The 19,137-nt window shown below is 43.3% G+C and overlaps 3 protein-coding genes across 3 annotated transcripts; 1 reads left to right on the top strand and 2 right to left on the bottom strand.

Moving 5' to 3' along the window:
* Positions 1-195: 195 nt before the first annotated feature.
* Positions 196-2,799, top strand: fzd5 (frizzled class receptor 5). Its single transcript, XM_088415932.1, has one exon. It carries the CDS (start codon positions 670-672, stop codon positions 2,356-2,358), a length of 1,689 nt encoding a protein of 562 aa, XP_088272058.1. The 5' UTR covers positions 196-669; the 3' UTR covers positions 2,359-2,799.
* A 2,382-nt stretch (positions 2,800-5,181) lies between these two features.
* Positions 5,182-11,976, bottom strand: ccnyl1 (cyclin Y-like 1). Its single transcript, XM_088414973.1, has 10 exons — positions 10,861-11,976; positions 9,885-9,959; positions 9,757-9,800; positions 8,933-9,033; positions 8,819-8,854; positions 8,692-8,743; positions 8,491-8,610; positions 8,130-8,296; positions 7,015-7,177; positions 5,182-5,917 (listed from the first exon to the last, which is right to left on the bottom strand). Exons 1-10 carry the CDS (start codon positions 11,021-11,023, stop codon positions 5,801-5,803), a joined length of 1,038 nt encoding a protein of 345 aa, XP_088271099.1. The 5' UTR covers positions 11,024-11,976; the 3' UTR covers positions 5,182-5,800.
* A 637-nt stretch (positions 11,977-12,613) lies between these two features.
* On the bottom strand, positions 12,614-18,389 carry creb1b (cAMP responsive element binding protein 1b). The gene is made up of 8 exons (XM_088414974.1): positions 18,238-18,389; positions 16,716-16,828; positions 16,492-16,638; positions 16,235-16,335; positions 16,015-16,166; positions 15,763-15,945; positions 15,393-15,546; positions 12,614-15,134 (listed from the first exon to the last, which is right to left on the bottom strand). The coding sequence occupies exons 2-8, from the start codon at positions 16,818-16,820 to the stop codon at positions 14,990-14,992; spliced, it is 987 nt and encodes a 328-aa protein (XP_088271100.1). The 5' UTR covers positions 16,821-16,828; positions 18,238-18,389; the 3' UTR covers positions 12,614-14,989.
* Between the last annotated feature and the right edge of the window lie 748 nt (positions 18,390-19,137).

Below are 19,137 nucleotides of genomic sequence, written 5' to 3' on the forward strand. Positions count from 1 at the left end.
AGATATTACATAAATGAGGGAATTCATGTGAATTTGTTTACGTTGATGAAGTAATTTGATATAGCATCCGTGCGCTGCGAACGAAGGTCGTGGCGTTCTCAGTGCGACGTCCGAGGGTCCCTGAAGGCAGCGGGCAGTCAGGCTTGCAGGAGGCGGTTAGTAAGTGCTGAGTTGCTTCAGTCTGTGCGGGGGTTCGCACCTGAGGGGTCGCGTGTGGTGCGAGGGCTGCCGCCGGACGAGGAGTCGGGCAAAATGACAACAAATTTGTGTGGACTAGGAGTTTAGATATTTTTCTTTGAAAAGTGCACGCAAACGTGGATGGAAGACGACACGCGAGACTTGTTTCTACTTCTTGTGGATTTTAGTGTTGCTCGGTGCTACGTCGTGGATTTAGGAGGAGTTGTGAGTGATTTTCTTTCTTTTTTTTTCCCCCCTGTGGATTAATAATCAATCAGAGACACAAGAAAATGGACTTCAAGGGCACAACACAAAAAGAGTTTGTTTTAAATAGGAGCTGCGCTTGAAATGGACCTCAAGACCACAAGACTTTAAGACTGATTTGTTTGTTTTTGAAATTAACCCCAAAACCACAAGATTTTGATGGTCACTTTAAGTTTGATTGTAAATGCACCACCAAATTGCTAGAATTTAGGATCACTTTTGGTTTAAATGGAGTGGAAGATGAGGTTTCTGCTGGTCCTGCTGATCCAGAGCGGATCCCGGGTCCACGCGGCCTCCAAGGAGATCTCGTGTGAGCCCATCACGGTGCCCATGTGCCGGGGCATCGGCTACAACCTGACCTACATGCCCAACCAGTTCAACCACGACACCCAGGAGGAGGTGGGCCTGGAGGTGCACCAGTTTTGGCCCCTGGTCCGGATCCGCTGCTCCCCGGACTTGCTGTTCTTCCTGTGCAGCATGTACACGCCCATCTGTCTACCGGACTACCGCAAGCCCCTCCCCCCTTGCCGCTCGGTTTGCGAACGCGCCAAACGCGGGTGCTCGCCCCTCATGAGCCAGTACGGCTTCGAGTGGCCCGAACGGATGAGCTGCGAGCGTCTCCCCCGACTGGGCGGCGACACCCTCTGCATGGACCAGAACGGGAGCGAGGCCACCACCCCGCCGCCGCCGCCGTTCGCCAAACCCACGGCCAAGAACCGCCTCCGAGCCAACGCCCCGGCGCAAAGTGAGCGCGAGTGCCGGTGCCGGGAACCTTTGGTGCCCATCAAAAGGGAGTCGCACCCCTTGTACGGGCGGGTCCGCACCGGCCCCCTCCTCAACTGCGCGCAGCCGTGCCACCAGGCGTACTTCTCGGAGGACGGGCGGACCTTCACCGCCTTGTGGGTGGGGCTGTGGGCGGCGCTCTGCTTGGCGTCCACCCTCACCACGGTGGCCACCTTCCTCCTAGACATGCAGCGTTTCAAGTACCCTGAGCGACCCATCATCTTCCTGGCGACCTGTTACGTCTTCCTGTCCTTGGGGTACATCATTCGCCTGGTGGCGGGGCACGAGCGGGTGGCGTGCGCCCCCCTCGCCGACCAGTCCCACATCCTCTACAACACGGGTGCTCCCGCTTTGTGCACCCTGGTCTTCCTGCTGGTCTACTTTTTCGGCATGGCAAGCTCCATTTGGTGGGTGGTTTTGTCCTTCACCTGGTTCCTGGCGGCGGGGATGAAGTGGGGCAGCGAGGCCATCGCCGGGTACTGCCACTACTTCCACTTGGCCGCCTGGCTGGTCCCCAGCGTCAAAACCATCCTGGTCTTGGCCCTCAGCGCCGTGGACGGGGACCCGGTGGCCGGCATCTGCTACGTGGGCAACCAAAACCTGGAGAACCTCCGAGGCTTTGTCCTGGTCCCCTTGGCGGTCTACCTATTCGCCGGCTCCTTCTTCCTCCTCGCCGGTTTCGTGTCGCTCTTCCGCATCCGCGGCATCATCAAGCAGGGCGGTACCAAGACGGACAAACTTGAACGCCTCATGATACGAATCGGACTCTTCGGGGTGCTCTACACGGTGCCCGCCGCGGTGGTGGTGGCCTGCTTGTTCTACGAGCAGCACCGCCGCCCCGACTGGGACCAGGCGCTGGCTTGCTCCTGCGCCGCCGAGCGCCAGCGGGTGGGCGGCGGACCCGACTACGCCGTCTTCATGCTCAAGTACTTTATGTGCTTGGTGGGGGGCATCACCTCGGGGGTCTGGATCTGGTCGGGGAAGACTGTGGAGACCTGGCGCAGGTTCCTGGCGCGGTGCTGCCCCTGGTGGCCCCACAAGATGGCAGCCCCGCACCCTGTGTACGCAGAGGCCGCCGCCGCTTTAACGGGACCCGTTTCCGGAATGTACCATAAAGGTCCATCTCATATGTGAGACTTAATACGTCATGAAATTTGGGACCCAAAGATCCACGTCTTCAGGTCCACTGGAACCAGCACGTCCTTACGCACTCATAGACTAATCTTTATTTATTAATGTAAATATTGGAAAAGGCTCTGCCACAATTTCCAGGTCCTGGTTCTGACCTGCGACTATGAACATGTACACTGACGGCCATGGTATGGAACATGAGGTTTCAGTACCTGCTTTGGACCATCAGCGACATCTGCTGGTGGAAAGAGGAACTGCAAAGGCCTGCCCATATTCAGACCAATAGGAAACAAACGACTCGATTTAATGGCGACTCTCTCGGACTTGTCTGAAAGATCCAAAATCAGTTTTTGAAAAGTGATTCATAATTGTTCACTTTAAATGTATTTTAAGTTGTGTAATTTTTGTGAGGATAAACAATAAATGTACACTTTTTAAAAAGAATTCATTTCCATTTTTTTTATTTAATATTGTAATTTTATTTTATGAAGACGAAACAAACAATCTGTCACGTTTGTCGATTCATGTGGCTCGGTCGAGCAGCGGTTAGGACGTCCGCCTCACAGTTCAGGTACCCGAGTTGAAACCTACTGCTCAGGCATTCCTCTGTGGAGTTTGCATGTTCTCCCCAAGCCTGCGCGGGTTCTCTCCGGGCACTCCAGCTTCCTCCCACACTCCTAAAACGTGCATGGCAGGTGGATTGGACATAGTAAATTGTCCTTGGATGTGATTGGGTGCGTGAATGGTTGTCCGTCCCGGTATGCCCTGCGATTGGCTGGCAACCGGTTCGGAGTGTCCCCTGCCTGAAGTCAGTCAGTCCCTTGCGAGGGAAACGGATGGACGGATGTTGATTCATATGTGAACGGGGCCATTTTTGGCTTTCTGGAAGTTTCCGGAATCATCATTTTGAAATTGAGACGTAATTACATTAAATTCTGCTGTTCTGCTCAATACCAAAATTCAAAATTGAGTTTGGGACAGAAGCAGAGTTCTTATTTTATGGAGACATTTGAATTAGAAATAAAATAAACTATGCGTTTGCTTCTCATTAGATTGATGTAAAAAAGAAAAAAAGATTTGCTGCAGAAAATTCCGACTGTTGTATGGAGACCCTTTTGATTCTTATTTTTAATTGTTTTGTGTTCGTTCATTGTTGACTGATGCTATTGTCTGCTTAAAAGTTTTGGAACTTTTTTTTTTTTTTTAATCATTTTCCACCTGACATTCTGCGGTTGTTCTTTTTAAAAATCACCATAAGTCAAAAGGTCCTGCCACAATGAAAGCCCTAATTCAAACATCAAATTATCACTGGACCCATTCACTTTTTTTTGCTGATGTAAATTTGTGTGAAAATTTGCAGATTTTGGTACAAAACAAGCACTTTGTAAAGAATGGCGGTGTTTTCTTCTGGTCTATGATACACAATGGACTCAGATGTTTTTTTACCATACATTTACCATACATTGTCATTTTTTTAAACAACGCATTCTCGAAACAACGCCGTACTGTACTTGGCCATAAAAAAGTCTTACAATAAATGGTCTGTTTTTTTTTTACTAAGAAAAAATGGAAGAAAAAAAGATTCACCATACATTCTCATTTTTTTAAACAACGCATTTTTCGAAACAACGCTGTACTGTACTTGACCATAAAAAAAGTCTTACTATAAATGGTCTGTTTTTTTTAAGAAAAAAAAACTGCATTACTGCATTACATGGCTCTTTTTAAAAACACCTTACCATATTTCCGAGGGGAAAAAACGCCGACAATGTGGTCATTTGGAAACAAAAAGTCTTGGTCTTTTTATTTTTAGAAACAAAACCCCGCCTGACTATACATGGTCATTTATGGAAAAAATGTCCGACCAGAAATGATCTTTTATTTCAGGAAAAACACGCCTTCTACGTCTATACATATCATTAAAAATAGTCTGAGCACACACACTTTTATTTCGGAAAAAAAAAACGCTTTACAATACATGGACATTTAAAAAAATCTACTTAAAATAAACGGTAGTAAAATAAATTGAGGCAACAATTTCCAAGGAAAGCCAAAGCAGTGGTCGTGACAGGCCAGCAGGCGGCGCTAGTATGCAAAGCGCCGTCCACCAAACAGAAGAAGAAGCAGGTAGGCTTGGATTGGCCTGCAGGTCATTTGGAGACAGGTGTGCTCGAGTTGATTTCCTCTAGTGCGGTCCACAGGCATTGTTTTTTTTTGTTTTGTTTTGTCAAATTGTGACCACACGATCAAATGTTCGCCGTTTTTTACGATGACGATTGGCATATTGCAGGATAATTTATGCTTGAGACGCGATGGCAGCAGCGGCGGCACTTTTGCGTTTTGATTACGTCACTTCCCTATGATTTGGTTATTTAGTTAGTACATGAGAGTTTAATGGCCAGCTCGTACGTACAGTACGTGTAGGTACGGCACAATAGTTTGATACTGAATCTTGAATTGAATACAGTTTTGGAACTCTAGACCTACTTAGAAACCCTATTTTGAAATTCTGCCTTGAAACCCTTAGCCCATTTTAAACCCTGCTTCTAGGCGAAACAAAGCCTTGGTGTTCTTGGTTTAAAAACAAAGGCTCATGCAACTAAATGTATTCATTTCAATTGCGTCTTTAAACTAAGCATGCCATCAACACACAAATTCAAAGTGGGTCATGAAGCCAATCACTTGAAACCCCTTTTCTCGGAACGTTTGCCATTTTTGTTCCTCAGGGGAAAAAAAAAAAAAAAAAAAAAGTCTTTAAATGTTGACCTCCCCCCACACACTCTTGTGTGGTTATCTAACAGCACAAGACACAAGGCGCCACACGTATACATGATTAGTGTTTATTTTAAAATACTCCATCTGCAAATGGGTTTTCCATTTAAAAATGACATTTCACAGCTAGTAGCCTACATAGTAAGCAAAACCAACCTTTTTTTTTCTTCTTCTTCTTAACTGTTGAGTCCCCTCAGTAACATAGGTGTACTGTAGTTTGTTCGCTGGAGGGGGGGTACAATACTGATTTTGAAAGCATTTCAGTAGTAAGGTCAATCCCGGTCTTCTCGTGTTGTGGAACCCGTTAGTCTTCATCTGGTCTGGCATCCTTAATGAATTCAAATCCTGCTTGGAAGTGATGAACGGACAATGCTTCGTGAAGCACTTGTGCTACTTTTGGCCACCTCTAGATGGCCCTCTTGATCTAAAGATGCAATGTAAACATAATACATTTCCTTTGCACTAGACTTTACCCTTAAACCAAGCGCAACCATTGAGAGGCGTCAAACAAAAACTATCAAGTGCTTCACGAAGCTTCGTTTTCCCCATCACTACGTAACGACTATACGGCATGAAAAAAGGCGCTCATGTGACCAGGGTGAGATGCGCATAAATAAAAGCTATTAAAATAATAAAATAGTTGCGTCGAAGTGCGGCGGTGGATGGGGCGTTCTTAGGAGAGTACGGCGTTGGAGCGGCGGATTCCGATGAGGTTGTCGGCGCTGAGCGAGCGCCTCATGGCCCCTCGGCTCAGATCTTTGTACTTGTCTTCGCACAGTCGGGAGATGGCCTGCACGCGCGCGCAAAACGCAAAGTCAAGTCACATTTGATTAACCGCTAAGGACACACAGTAAGCTAGCTAGCTAGTAGGGCCTGACCTATGACATTTTTTTCTGTATTTCTTCTTTTAGCATCGGAAGGTTATTACCACTGTCTTATGGTGTAATTTGTTAATGTAAAAACAAAAATTATTTTGGTGATTGACAAAAATGGGCCTAAGAAAGAAAAAAATTGGACTAATTTTAGAAAAAACTATCAGCTGATTGATAAGTTAGGCCCTACTAACCACAAATTTGTGAGATAAACTAATGTGTGGGAATTGTAACTAACAATTTGTGACACCTGACATGTTTTTTTTGGGGCATCTTGCATAAAGGTACAACGCTCATATTTTTAATTTTGCTTTTTTTTACTTTCAACTTTTTACCCTCAATATAGTCTTACTTTATTGTAAAATCAATGACCGCGTTGCAAAATTAAATCACAAAATGTAATTGTCTGTCTTCTCTTTAATTTATGGCAATATTGCAACACTTTGCCATGAAGTTCAATTTTTATGTTGCAACACTTTGGCATGAAGTTCAATATTTATTTTATTTTACTTCTCTCTCAAAATTGCAATTGGGTGTTCCTTACATAGAAAATGAATGTCTTTTTTTCAAGTTGAAATATTTCAAGAATTGAGTTTAATATTTTTGTAAATATGAACGATTTACATAATTATACAACACTTTCAAAATACCAACTATTCATTAGGACTGTGTTTTCAGTTTTTCACCCTCAAAATGTTTTTTTTTATTTATAAAATCAATGACCAAATTGAAACTTTAATTAGCTTTTTTTTGTAAAATTAACCATAATTTTTAAATTTTCTGTCTGACTTGAGTTCCCCATTAAATATCATTTTTAGTTATGCACACATACTTTACACTCTCAAAATTGCAAGTGTGTGTGGTATTGTTTTCAGTCAATTCAATCAAATTTTTAAAATATATAAATAAATAAATAGATTGACAACTGATTTTCACATTACATATTTTGATTTGACCATGGTACTTTCTTTTTTGTTAGTTGTAAGTGGATGTGCAAGGCGGGCCGGGCGGTCACCTCGAGCTTCTGCGCCCGCTGGTTATTGAGCGGCTCCAGCGGGAAGCTGAGGTTGTTGTCGTCGGCCAGCTGGCGCAGGTCAAAGTAGTATTTGGCGTAGACGCTGGCCGGCACGTTGATGTTGAACTGGAGCAGCTCCAGGAAGTGGCGTTCCATCTCGTTCCTGCGTCAAACGGGACCGAAGCACACGGCTGAGGCAAGCTCTCGCGCGAGGCGGCTGTGGAATTTTTTTTTCCTTTGGATCACGGGGGGGCAAAATTCATTGACGGCTAAACGATCATCAAGTTATTCGTCGCCTGTTTTGTTTGACTCCTTCACTGCCATGGACAAAGTACCAGACTGGGGGAGCCATCAAAAATCCCTACTAAATACAACAGCAAACCATTTTGGGTAGTTTTTTTTTGTTTTAATATCATGAAATAATACTAACATTAAGTACTGATTTGAAAGCGGTAATTGGAGAAGCTGTTTTTGTCACTTTGATGTAAATGTTACTACTCAATAGAATAATTCATTCTAAAATGACAGCCCTAAAAATGGCTATAGCTGCAAAATCTGAAGCAGACCAACAAGGGCGTGGGCTCCACCACAAGCTCCGTGGTCCTCCCTCTTCATCATCACACAGACTGTGAGGGCAGCAGTCACCATGGAGACAGCATCCAGCTTTTTGCTTTGTTGGCCGCCAAAAGGTGTACCGAGGCCATTTTCTGTATGTGCGCGCGCGTGTGCGTGTGTGGTATCCCCGGGCAACTAATGGAGTGGGCGAGAGGCAGGGCCATTATACGGAAGCAGCGAGAGCACTTGAGAGCCACCTTACATTTCTCTCCAAACAACCCCCTCTTCATCCTTCATCCACAAAGACTCACAGATGAAGCAGCGACAACAACGCGCACACGCACACACACACACTATTTGTTTGTCATTCAGTGTTTCTTAAGGAACATTGATTGCAACTAACTAGAAATGCACCAATACCACTTTTTCTTCCCCGACAATGCAGCGCATGTGTTTTACGTTTCGGCAACTGTGACAAAACTCTTTTATTTTACCCTGTTTTTATTCCATAACAAAATTTCCCACGCCTGTTGCTTTGAGTGTAATTGTGCGGTACTCACATGTCTTCTACGGTGATGTCCTTGAGGATCTGGCAGTAGTCGACGTTCCAGACGGCCTGGTCGTCCCAGACTTTGGAGGCCAGCAGGATGGCTCCCAGCACGATGCGCTTCCAGTTGGAGGGACAAATGTCCAGCTCGGCGTACGTCAGCAGACGCTCCAGGTACACCTGAGCTCCAGGGACATCAAAATCTTCACTAGCTCCGTTTTGCTTAAGAATTTGACTTTATTAAAAATAAGCTTAAAAGACTCTATAATTGTTATGGATAAAAACTGAACTGAACTGAAAGACAACCTTTTGCAAGGCTTTGCCGCCCTCTGGTGGCCAATTCTGAAAGCGTGGAGTAAACTCTGTGTACTTACAAGAGTAACAATGGCACATTCGGCGGTGAGTTGCGCTGCACTAAAGAGCGTCCTGACGAAGCGATAGATAACTTTGTGCTCCGGGTCCATGCAGCCGTACTCGTCAGGCACCGCCTCTCTCTGCGCGCGGCAAATCACGTATTGACACGATTGATGCATTGGGTGTGCAATAAACGCTGGTGAAGGTGTGAACTGACTCACCGATAAAGGATGCAGCTTCTCATCAAAGATGTCCAGCGAGCGGTCAGAATCCCTGCACACGACACACCTCCTTAACACATACGAACATTCGTGTGCCCTTGATGTAAAATCTTAACATACAGCCTACCTGTTCTTTATGTGGTAGTAGATTGCTAAAGTGACACTGGGGGCAGACAGAAACGCTATTAAATGCTATTATGATATACTGTATTGTGCATATATTGAATCCGCGCCCGGTCACCATTTGATTGTGCTTTTGAGGTTGGGCTGACTGACGGTGCTGTCGTCGATGAAGATGGTGGAACATGAGCTGTACTTCTTGGACAGCGGCCCAGGGGACACCTGTATTCAAACACAAACACACACACACACACATTATACATATTTTTTACACTGTGTGACAGCAGTTAGCCATTGTTTTGATGTAGTATGGAGAAAAAGAAAAACATGTTTGCACATGTTAAAATGACACCAAAATCTTAATGAGATAACGGAAAATTTTTTTGGGGGGCGATAGATTTGCAATAAGGACAAGTTTCATCTCGATGAAAAAAAACCATGTTCAAATTTTCAAAGGTTATTTTTTTTTAGATTAAAAAGCCCATAACAGAGTGTACATGGGCATTAATTTTAATATTTTTCTTATTTTTATAAAACTACCATTTCAAAAAACTTACTGGTAAAGTTTTTCTGAGGGGGTATAATTATAATTTGTTGTAATAAAGACTATAAATTGAATGGTGTTTTCTTGTAAGCCTTAAAATGACCAGAAAGTGTTATTTTAAGAGGTAAAAAAGTTGCAATGAAGAATAGAAGTATATAAAAAAAAGCATTTTATTTTGTGATGAGTTATAACTTGCAGTCACAAAAGCTTTTTAGAAAAAGCTTGAAAAAGTAACATTTTAAAAAAGTATATTTTCAGAAACCTTGCAATTTTAAAAGTTTCTTTTTTTTTTTGGATCAAGCCAAAAGCCATAGCTGAAAATGGCACTGACTAAAAATATTACTTGCCATGAACAGTTTAAATACCCTTTATGGTGGTAATAGTCAAAAATAATTTCTTACATGACTGATATGGTTGATGTGGTTGCTTTTCCTCCTGTCACGCACTGTCAACAAAACAAAAAGACTCATTTTTATTATTATGTTAAATCGATTTAAGCTTGGCAATACACACAAAAGCATTTGCTCACCGTCCGTCTGTGACTTGCACAGAAAGATGGTGCTGGCTCGAGCATGGTCCGACGGGTTGGACTCTGTGGCCAGCTCTAAAAAAATAAAAATAAAAAATATAGCAAAAAACAAACAAAAAAAAATCTGCAAGCATCTCTGCAACATTTTACAAACCCTGATAAAAATCCATATTCGGCCCTGTTCTCAAACAGCTTCTTTAAAAAGCTGCTTGAATAATAGCCAGTTTTAAAATGTGCATAGCGAACAATCGTGCAATGCAAACATGACTTGCAGAAAGGAATGCTGAGAGAGGCTCAATCCTACCATCATCATTCTAACAGTTGGCCCCCAGGGTGATGATGCTCACCACAGAAACAGAAAAGGTACCTTCAGTAACATAAAGATCATCAGATGGAAGTCACATGTTATCAGCTGACAAGCTCAAGACTTCCGTCATTTCAACCATCTACATGTAAATCGATAACTTATTTCAAAGTCTCAGAACTTGCGATGGCAGCCGATACTAGTATCAGCTGCTAGGACTGGGCAATCAATCGAATTACTTTGATTAGTTTGTAATGCTAAATAAAATGTATGATAATGTGATACATCGTGAAATCGGGGTTTTGTTAAGGCTGAAGGGTGGTTGAAACAAACTTGCAAGATTTACTAACAACTTAATTGTGGCATTAAGCAAGTTATGCACAATTTCTAAACAGTTATATTTTTTGGCACAAGCTACAAATAAGGTTGTTAACTGATTAAAAGTCAGTACACAATATTGTGATCAATGTTTTCCACAGGATTTATATTTTTTAAATAAATCAGACTTAAATGTTTATTGGGTATATTCAATTATATTCCTAGCTTTAAGTAAACGCAACGTGGGTAGAAGTGGCCTCCCCAAAATGTAAATTGTAATTAAAAATGTATTTTGTATAATTATTATCTTTACGACAGACAGACTTCGTTATTAAAAGAAAATAACAGACGAACCGTCGGGGACTTCTCTGTCGCTGATGTGCTGCAGGTAGGGGGCGCTGTTGTCATCGCTGACTTCCGTGCTGGTCAGGAACTCCTCCAGCCGCTCCGCCGGCTGCCTTGATGGCAGCTTGGGGCTCGACTCCGGGGAGACGCAGCATGACACCGTGTTCCCCATGTCGCTAAGTGTCCCACAGTGGTCCGAACGCTTGCTTGTACGCTTAGCTGCTTCCGGCCGGGCGCCCCTCTCTCACACACCAGGGCTGAGTGTTAGCATTCCATTAGCTCGTCATGCTAAACCGGCCGCCGTCCGCCAACTCCTTGCGACGGCATTCCTCTGCCATTTGCGGGGGAAGCGGTGGCCAACGAATCCCGAGTTACAAGCCTCACAAAAAGGCTGCCGAAGGTGATACAAGGACGACTTTCCCAAATTAAAAGTGACGTAATGAAGCAGGCGGGTGATTCTAAACCTCCCCCGGCCTCATTCATTCATTATGCTCGCTGAATTCGAGGAACTTTAAACCATATAAAATGTGACTCACTCGTAGGTAGAAAATAAATATATCATTTAAGTAACGTCGAACGCGTTATACTGTTAAATATTGCTTAAGTCGTTCGCGGCGACTTTCCAAATAGTTCCGGTTGTCCTCCTGGGCTAACAAAATAAATCCAGGCCGAGGCTTTTAACGGCCTTCCGTGAACAATCGCGGGAAAATTAGCAAAATAAACACCGCGAGCCAATGTTTCCTAATTGAACTAGTACCGTCATTAAAATGTTATAACAAAATACATCTTCGAGCGTCATGCAGTTAAATGTCGCTGACAAGCTTCAAACAACTTTCCCGACAGCTCCGTGTGTCCTCTCAGGCTAGTGAAAAAAATCCAGCCCGAGGCTTCAGCGGCCTACTGCGACCAATGGCGGGATATCCAATACACGGGACTACGTATCCAGATCAAATTAGATCCTCGAGGCTTCCTCTTCGTTTCCCATTGCAGCAGCAACTCTGGTAACGTCTCCGTACTCCGTCCTAGTTGTTTTTAAGCCAAACTGCTCACATAATCGCCAACTCGTAGCTACAGATCATACTACAGCAGCACCGCTTTGCAATGAGCGGCGCTATAGCCCCGCCTATTTAGGATTCCAGTTGATCCTATTGGTGAAAAAAACACAACAATTATTTTTCTGCGTAGAGCATTGGCTGAGAAAGCAGTCATTCACTCTGTATATACAAGATGCTATTTTCGTAGCGTCACACCCTTTTTTTCAGAAGCGAAGCCTCGGTTGTCAATCAAAACTATTCATTTGTTAAAAAAATGACTTGGGTCACCATTCAAAGTGAAAATATGAGGTAAACAACCTTATGTATCTAAATCTTTTTTTTGCAGTCTAAAATTATTTTTTCAGGTCCCTTCTTTCGCGTTTGTGTGTTATCCTCAGTTGTTTTATTTCAAGGAACCGTCAAGGTCCTGTTTAATTTTTTTTCGACATTCATTCAATTAGAAAATGTATTTTTGCATTATAGGAAAAGGCATTGCAACATTTACTATGTATTTTTTTTAAATGAAGGATGACACATAATAAATGTGTACATATCACTATTCACATCACATTGCTTTTAAGTTGGGTTGTTGGCTTTACAAGATCCCAATGAAGTTTTTTGGAGGTTTTAACCAGTATTTACAGATGGAATAATACACAAATACAGTATAAAACAGTATAAAATTATTTGATTTTTACAATAAATACACTCACTAAGTAATTAGCACATTTGATGCAAGTCTTTTCCACATCCGCTCGTGCAGTTTATTGCAACATAAGTCCTTATAAAAAATAATAATAATCAGATGTTGTGGTATTGTTATGCAGAGTACAATAACTCCTACGTTGACCTCAATGAGGATACGTTTCTTCAAACGAAAACTCGAAGGGGGTACCCATGTAGAAAGTCATCAATATAGAAAATTCCTAAAAATGTTCCTGTTATTACTTTTTTTTTTTTCCAGCAAGCACCAGTACAGTGTATGGATGTTACAAATGAAATGAACCACATTCTTATAGCCATGTATAATCCTCCCGAAAAATACTGCTGCTGAATCTCCTCAGTCATGAAACAAAGCAATTACAACCAAAGCTTAAAAAAAAAAATTACAACTTGTGAAGCAGTGAATTATTGACGGTGCAAGAGGTCAGTGACGTGTCGTGAGTTTAGGGGTGGGTCCGGTAATCACCTGACGATGAATAGTAATGATTGATGTCGCGCAGCCAGTGAATGACTTAATCAACTAACAAACCTAATTGAAATTCAGTGAGATAAACAGCGACAGAACGATCATGTTGACCAGCCAATGAAAAATGCAACAAGATCGCTTGTGTTTTGATCGACATGTCGACTAGCCAATGACAATTGAGTGATGCAATTGGTGAATTGTCAAATGCCCTCCCATATTTCATAACATGGAAAACAGTCCATTCGAAAGAACTTTTGTGCTTCCATTAGCTGCGTGTGTTTACGTGATAAAATACTAGTTATAACACAAACAATTCGCTGTATGCCTAATAAAGACTACGAATAATGAAAATCATAGAAAAATAATGGCACTGCAATCTTGTACACCTCCAATAAACTCGTAGCTGCCGTGACCCGAGGCCTCGCACGCACACACACACACGCACAGATGTACAGTATGTTACAAATATATCAATAAACAGATACATCACATCTACACATGCAACAGCGTCCTATGTACACAATGTTGTATAAAAAAATAAACACATATAAGAAGACTGTATTACTCATGCAAATGCTTGAAATCACACATTTGTCTTTTTGTCAGTTCATGAAGTAAAAACGTTGATAGCTGGTTGTTTTACTTTAAAAGAGTTCAAATTGGACATGATGAAATAAAGGACCTCAGTCTGTCAATAATGTTAAAAGTGTCATGTTATATTTTGGACTTTGTGTTTGTGTCCAACCGCTTCAAGAGTCCTGGGATGTCCTTCCAATAAAAGCACTTATAGATTTTTGCGCTGTCTATGGCCAAGCTTGCCCACTTTATCAAAATGCCTAAAATGAGTCCGTCGTGGTTTGTACCCACTGCAATAACTAGAGACCCAAACCTGTTTTAAAATCTACTGGATTTAGTGCATGGTCTGTAGGTTCATTCAGCACCAAAGCATTTTTAAAGCTCTCGTGTGTCAGACTTACCTGATGGATAGTTTAAGCCAAAAGCCAACAAGCTTGGAAAAAGTACAATTAGGCCCAACTGATAACCTCTTCCTGCACTGTCAGCACCTAGCTTGATAATACACAAATAAAATGTAACGCTTACCCTGCCAGATTTAGAACCTGATCTAGTGTTAAAGGAAAACGCTCAAATCATCCAGATAAGTTCGGGCCCAAATGCCAACTCGTTTCTGCATCGTCTGTGTAAAAGACGAAATATGCTAGCAAGTATTTGAGTCTGTTCTAGCAGATTTAATACCTGACCAGTGGTCTCAAACCAGCGGTGGAGGGCTGTTTGCGGCCCGTGGGATGATGCTTAGTGGTCCCTTATTTTACATCAACCACCATATTTTGTGCCGTCATTGCACGCACTTTGGGCCAAACATAATTCTGAAGCGAGAACAATTGAGAAAAACAAAAGATTTTTTTTTTATGCACAGAGCCTCATTGACATGTATTGAATTTGGTTGATGTTCTTAACTGTTGTCAATAAAGATGGGTTCAGTTGTACTTTTTTGAGTTCAAGAACTTTTTTTTTTTTTTTTTTTTTGAAATACTTGATGCTTCCCAGATACATCCAGACTATGGCCAGCAACCCCCATAATTAATTAAGTTTGAGACACCTGATTTAATTTAGATGTTCCACTGACTGCACCAAAGTTTTAAATTTCCTCTAATGGAAGCAGTATGTGATGTATGTTTTTTAGGTCAAAACTTGAAAAAGACCGGGTTAGGGTTTTCAATTTCATTTTAAATCTTGTTTGTTGGCTTGTCTGTCTTTCTATCCCCACGACAAAACAAATATGACTTACTGGAAAAGTTGAGGCAAGTGAAAGCAAACCATCCAAGACCGAAAGAGCACAAAAGCTACTTGGGCCCAAAGTAAGGACATGGTTCCAGGCTCAGAGGACGTTGGGGATCTAGTCGGATTTGTGACAGTAAAGGTCTTTAAGAGCCTTCAGTTCTTCGATGAGCGTCTTGTTTTGGTTCTCCAGGACGGCCACTCGGTTTTCCAAACACTTGACATATTCCTTTTTCTTCCTGCGGCACTCACGCGCCGCCTCTCTGTTGGGAGAAATGTTCATCAGCAACTTTCTTGAGAACTGAATCTGGTTATTTGGTCTACACCAGAGCTGTCCAAACGCGGTCCTCGAGTGCAGCTATTCTGCATGTTTTTGATGTTTCTGTCTTCCAACACACCTGATCCAAATGATCAGCTCGTCAGCAAGCTCAGCAGCATTGGAGGACAAAAATATTTTTTAAAATGCATAATAGCGGTCCTCAAGGAGCCCATTTGGACAGCCCTGGTCTACACATTCGCACCTGTTCTTCATGAGGCGGACCTCCCTCTTGCGGGTGACCTCCTCTGTGGCACCCTGGGTGGGCAGGGCCGGCGACGAGGCCATGACCACCCCGGAGGTGATGGCATTGGCGGGCGCCGCTCGGATCTGGTAGGCCTGGACATCCCCAGAGGCAGCTGGAAATGTAAGTGAGAAGGAAACAAAATGTAAAATTTAAACAATGGTGACTTGCATAATTGACTGAATTTGGCGGGCTCAATAAAGTAAAAAAAAAAAATAAATCAAAGTTGCTATTGCACTCTGATTTTTCTGTATGAGATCCTCTGGGGTAATAGTTTGCACAACCAAACAAAACAAAAAATGGTTTAGAAGCATAATAGTGTCTTTCTCACCTTGCACCACTACTTGATTACTGGGCACCAGTATCTGCTGGCCATCACTGGTCTGCGCATACTGCAGGATGGTGGCCCCGGGCTGGGCGGCTGCTGCGTTGGTCATGGTGAGCGCCTGCAGGCCTTGGACGCCGTCTGTGCCGTTGTTGGCCAACTGTATGGCGCCGCCCTGTGTGATTGCAACTGCGAATGAAATGACAAACATGTTAAGAAGATCATCAGAGCTGCAATATCACATGACAAGAAACATACTGTATTGGCCGCTGCTAGTCTGGTAAATGGGAGTGGGTACGGTGACCGTCGTGATAGCGGGCGTGGCCGCCGCCGCCACGTCATCCTCCGCCTTTTCTTCCTCGATGCGAGGGACGGCCGGCGCGTCGGACGAAAGGTCATTCAGAATTTTTCTGTTGGGATGAATGGAAAGAGATCAGGTGGCAGAACATAAGTAAAAATTACACTTTTGCTTCCTCACCTGTACGAGGGCCGGCGTGAAAGGATTTCTCTGCGCTTCTGCGAGTCAGTCACGCTGTCCACCGACTCTTGCGAATCCTCGCTTTCAGCAATGGTTGAGATCTAAAATGCACACAAGCGCAGAAAGTATAGATTAAAGTGGTGGGGCGGAAACAGGAAAAAATACTAAACATCAGCACTAATAATCAGCCAGGCCAATAATCGATCCATCCCTTTTGGAGATGCCTGATCATATAAAACATGAAAAGTATGAATTACCTGCACAGCCTGCACTTGTGGAGACTGTATGACGGATGACTGTGCGGCCTGAATGACGCCGTGCACTTGGACCGTCTGGCCGTTTGGAAGCTGTACCAGCGTCACTGTGGGACCCGTTGCCGAGCCATGGCCTGTTGCCATGGATGCCTGAAGAAAAATGGCCAAAAGTGGCCATGGCCATCTCAATTTGCTGGGAAGAAGGCGAGAAAGGATCGGTGGAGTACCTGCGCTAAGGTGGCCAGCTGCGCCGGCGTGATCTGCGTCTGATTTTCCGTTTCAGCAGACTCGGCCGTCTGCTGAGCCTCGGCCGCCGCTGACTCCATCTTCATCAGCCGAGCTGGGAATACATAAAAGTACTTGTCATTGTAATATGAAAAAGTACTAAGTCCATTTTATATACTGCGTATCCACATTCGAAATATTAATTCATTATACACCTTCTTTCTGCTTTGCAAGACTAAAAAGAAAACCCCCCCTTTTTTTCTAAACATTTATCATGTTTTGAATTGTAGGGAACGTGCCTTTTTCCACAAAACTAAAATGTGGACTAATACTACTCTCACACACTAATGCACACTAAATGCATTCAAACTTTTGCACAAGTCACTGTTCTCTAACGTGGAGCTCAACAGCAAAAATCCCAGCAGATGTTTGACCAATAAATCCATCTATTTTCTATAGCCACTTATCCTCACTAGGGTCGCAGGCTTGCTGGTGCCTATCCCAGCCGACTTGGGACGAGTTAGGCTGGGGACACCTTGGACTGGTTGCAAGCCAATCGCAGGGCACACTGAGACGAACAACCAATCACACACCCTATAATTGAGGGCTGCCCTTCAAGAAGAGTAGGATGCTAATTGGCTCATTTTGCAAAATGTGGAAGAAAAACGGAGAGTTGAGCCTAAACTCAAACCCAGAATCGCTGTAGTGAGAGGCAGACGTGCGAAACAGTATCACGCCGTGTTACCCTCTCTAAATAAAATAACGTGGCACGATTAAATGCACGAAACGGTGAGCGGCTGATGTGTAGTGAAAATGCAGAGGGACGTTAACACATTGCGTGTGACGTATGTCACTGCGATGACAGTGAGCTCATTCTTTGCGTGACTGTTGAGCGCGCCATGATTGGCTTTGCGCATTTCTCCCTCGACTTTTCAAAAAAAAAAAAAAAAAAAAAACGGACCAAGCATCACCCGCACTCTCCAGGCGAATGATAGTCGAGGCACATGGCCGGCCCGGGAGACGCCCCCGTCGGCCAACATAACCAAGACGGCTCGGTGTCACAAACGTGGGAGTCCCGGAGGCTATTCAACAACAGGAAGTGGCAACGGAGCATCTGAACGGACTTTTTTGATGGATTTAACCAAGGTGACGTCAGGGAATATTCAGTAACTGAGTCAAAGATGAGATTTTTTTTTTTTTTTTAAGGAGTCTGGGGTGAAAAAAGCGGGAACCTGAACCCAACCTAGCTTACTGTTAGCTCATGCTAAGAGCGTGGCGACAGTAGAAAAATAAACTAAATCGTATTGCATACCATTAATTCAAACCTAAGTTCATTTGGGGTTCAGTCTCCACCCCCCCAGAAAAGAGCCGCACCTTCCCTTTCCTGCATCCCGCTAAAAAAAAAAAAAAAAAAAAAAACACCACCGAGCCGCCATGATTTCTTTGTTTCCTTCGGGCCGAACCCGACAAACACCGAACGTTTTTCGCACAGCCGCGAAGCGTGCTTCCTTCCGCCGTCCTTACCGATACAGTCTCCCTTCGTCTCTCCCCGGGCCTCCGGAGCTCCACTTTTATTGTGGCCGACACGTAAGAGCCCGCGTCAGGCTACACCTCCGCCGCGTCACCGCCGACAACAAGACGGAGATTGGAGAGAAGGATTCAGGCAAGGCAAACCAGATGGCGACGCCGTCCGAAAATGAACGAAGTGTCTCCGCCGAAGAGAAGCGGGAAATCACGAAGTTAGGCGGAAAACCCCGAACCTGAAATGATCGAGCCAGACCGCTAAATACGCATTTTGTAATGCAACCGCTGTAATTTATTGATTTTGAGTCAATGACCATTAACTCTTTATCCACGTATCAATTTAATTAGTTTAAATGTATTTACGTAAGGCGCGTTCATTCAACAGAAAGTGTTAATCATATTCTTTGCCGCCTTTAGAGGGCAGCAAAAGACCAATTTGAAATGCCTTACATACTGGCTTTATGAAACCAATTCATCTTTCATATTGACAATAGTAGTGTGGCATTTGCTATACATTTACAATGAGCAGCACCAATTTAATTCAACCATGCATTACAGGTATTTGCCAAGGATGCCCTTCTCCTTTCCGACACACACACACACACACACACACACACACACACACATATATATATATATATATATATATATATATATATATATATATATATATATATATATATATATATATATATATATATATATATATATATATATATATATATATATATTATATATATTTTTTTTTTTTGCAGGTAAGATGGAGCCTCCTCCAGGTGACTTTGAGCAAGTATTCACACTTATATTTACACCTTTTTATATTTTGAATGTGCTGCCTTTCTTTATCCAGATGCTTGCGTAAAGGTGGATGCAAGCCTGGCTTCTGTCCATCAATCGTTA

The sequence above is a fragment of the Hippichthys cyanospilos genome, chromosome 5 (assembly GCF_059441005.1).
Source record: "Hippichthys cyanospilos isolate Australia breed blue-spotted pipefish chromosome 5, RoL_Hcya_1.0, whole genome shotgun sequence".
Lineage (NCBI taxonomy): Eukaryota > Metazoa > Chordata > Actinopteri > Syngnathiformes > Syngnathidae > Hippichthys > Hippichthys cyanospilos.

Bases quoted from the DNA above. Each gene is read 5' to 3' on its own strand.
- ccnyl1 (XM_088414973.1), bottom strand. From the start codon at position 11,023: ATGGGGAACACGGTGTCATGCTGCGTCTCCCCGGAGTCGAGCCCCAAG. The intron at 8,744-8,818 runs GTAGGCTGTATG...TGTCGTGTGCAG, and splicing joins TACTACCACATAAAGAACAG to GGATTCTGACCGCTCGCTGG. The intron at 7,178-8,129 runs GTGAGTACCGCA...CGTTTGACGCAG, and splicing joins GACATCACCGTAGAAGACAT to GAACGAGATGGAACGCCACT.
- creb1b (XM_088414974.1), bottom strand. From the start codon at position 16,820: ATGAAGATGGAGTCAGCGGCGGCCGAGGCTCAGCAGACGGCCGAGTCT. The intron at 15,946-16,014 runs GTATGTTTCTTG...TTTCATTCGCAG, and splicing joins GACTAGCAGCGGCCAATACA to TTGCAATCACACAGGGCGGC. The intron at 15,547-15,762 runs GTGAGAAAGACA...TTACATTTCCAG, and splicing joins TAATCAAGTAGTGGTGCAAG to CTGCCTCTGGGGATGTCCAG.
- fzd5 (XM_088415932.1), top strand. From the start codon at position 670: ATGGAGTGGAAGATGAGGTTTCTGCTGGTCCTGCTGATCCAGAGCGGA.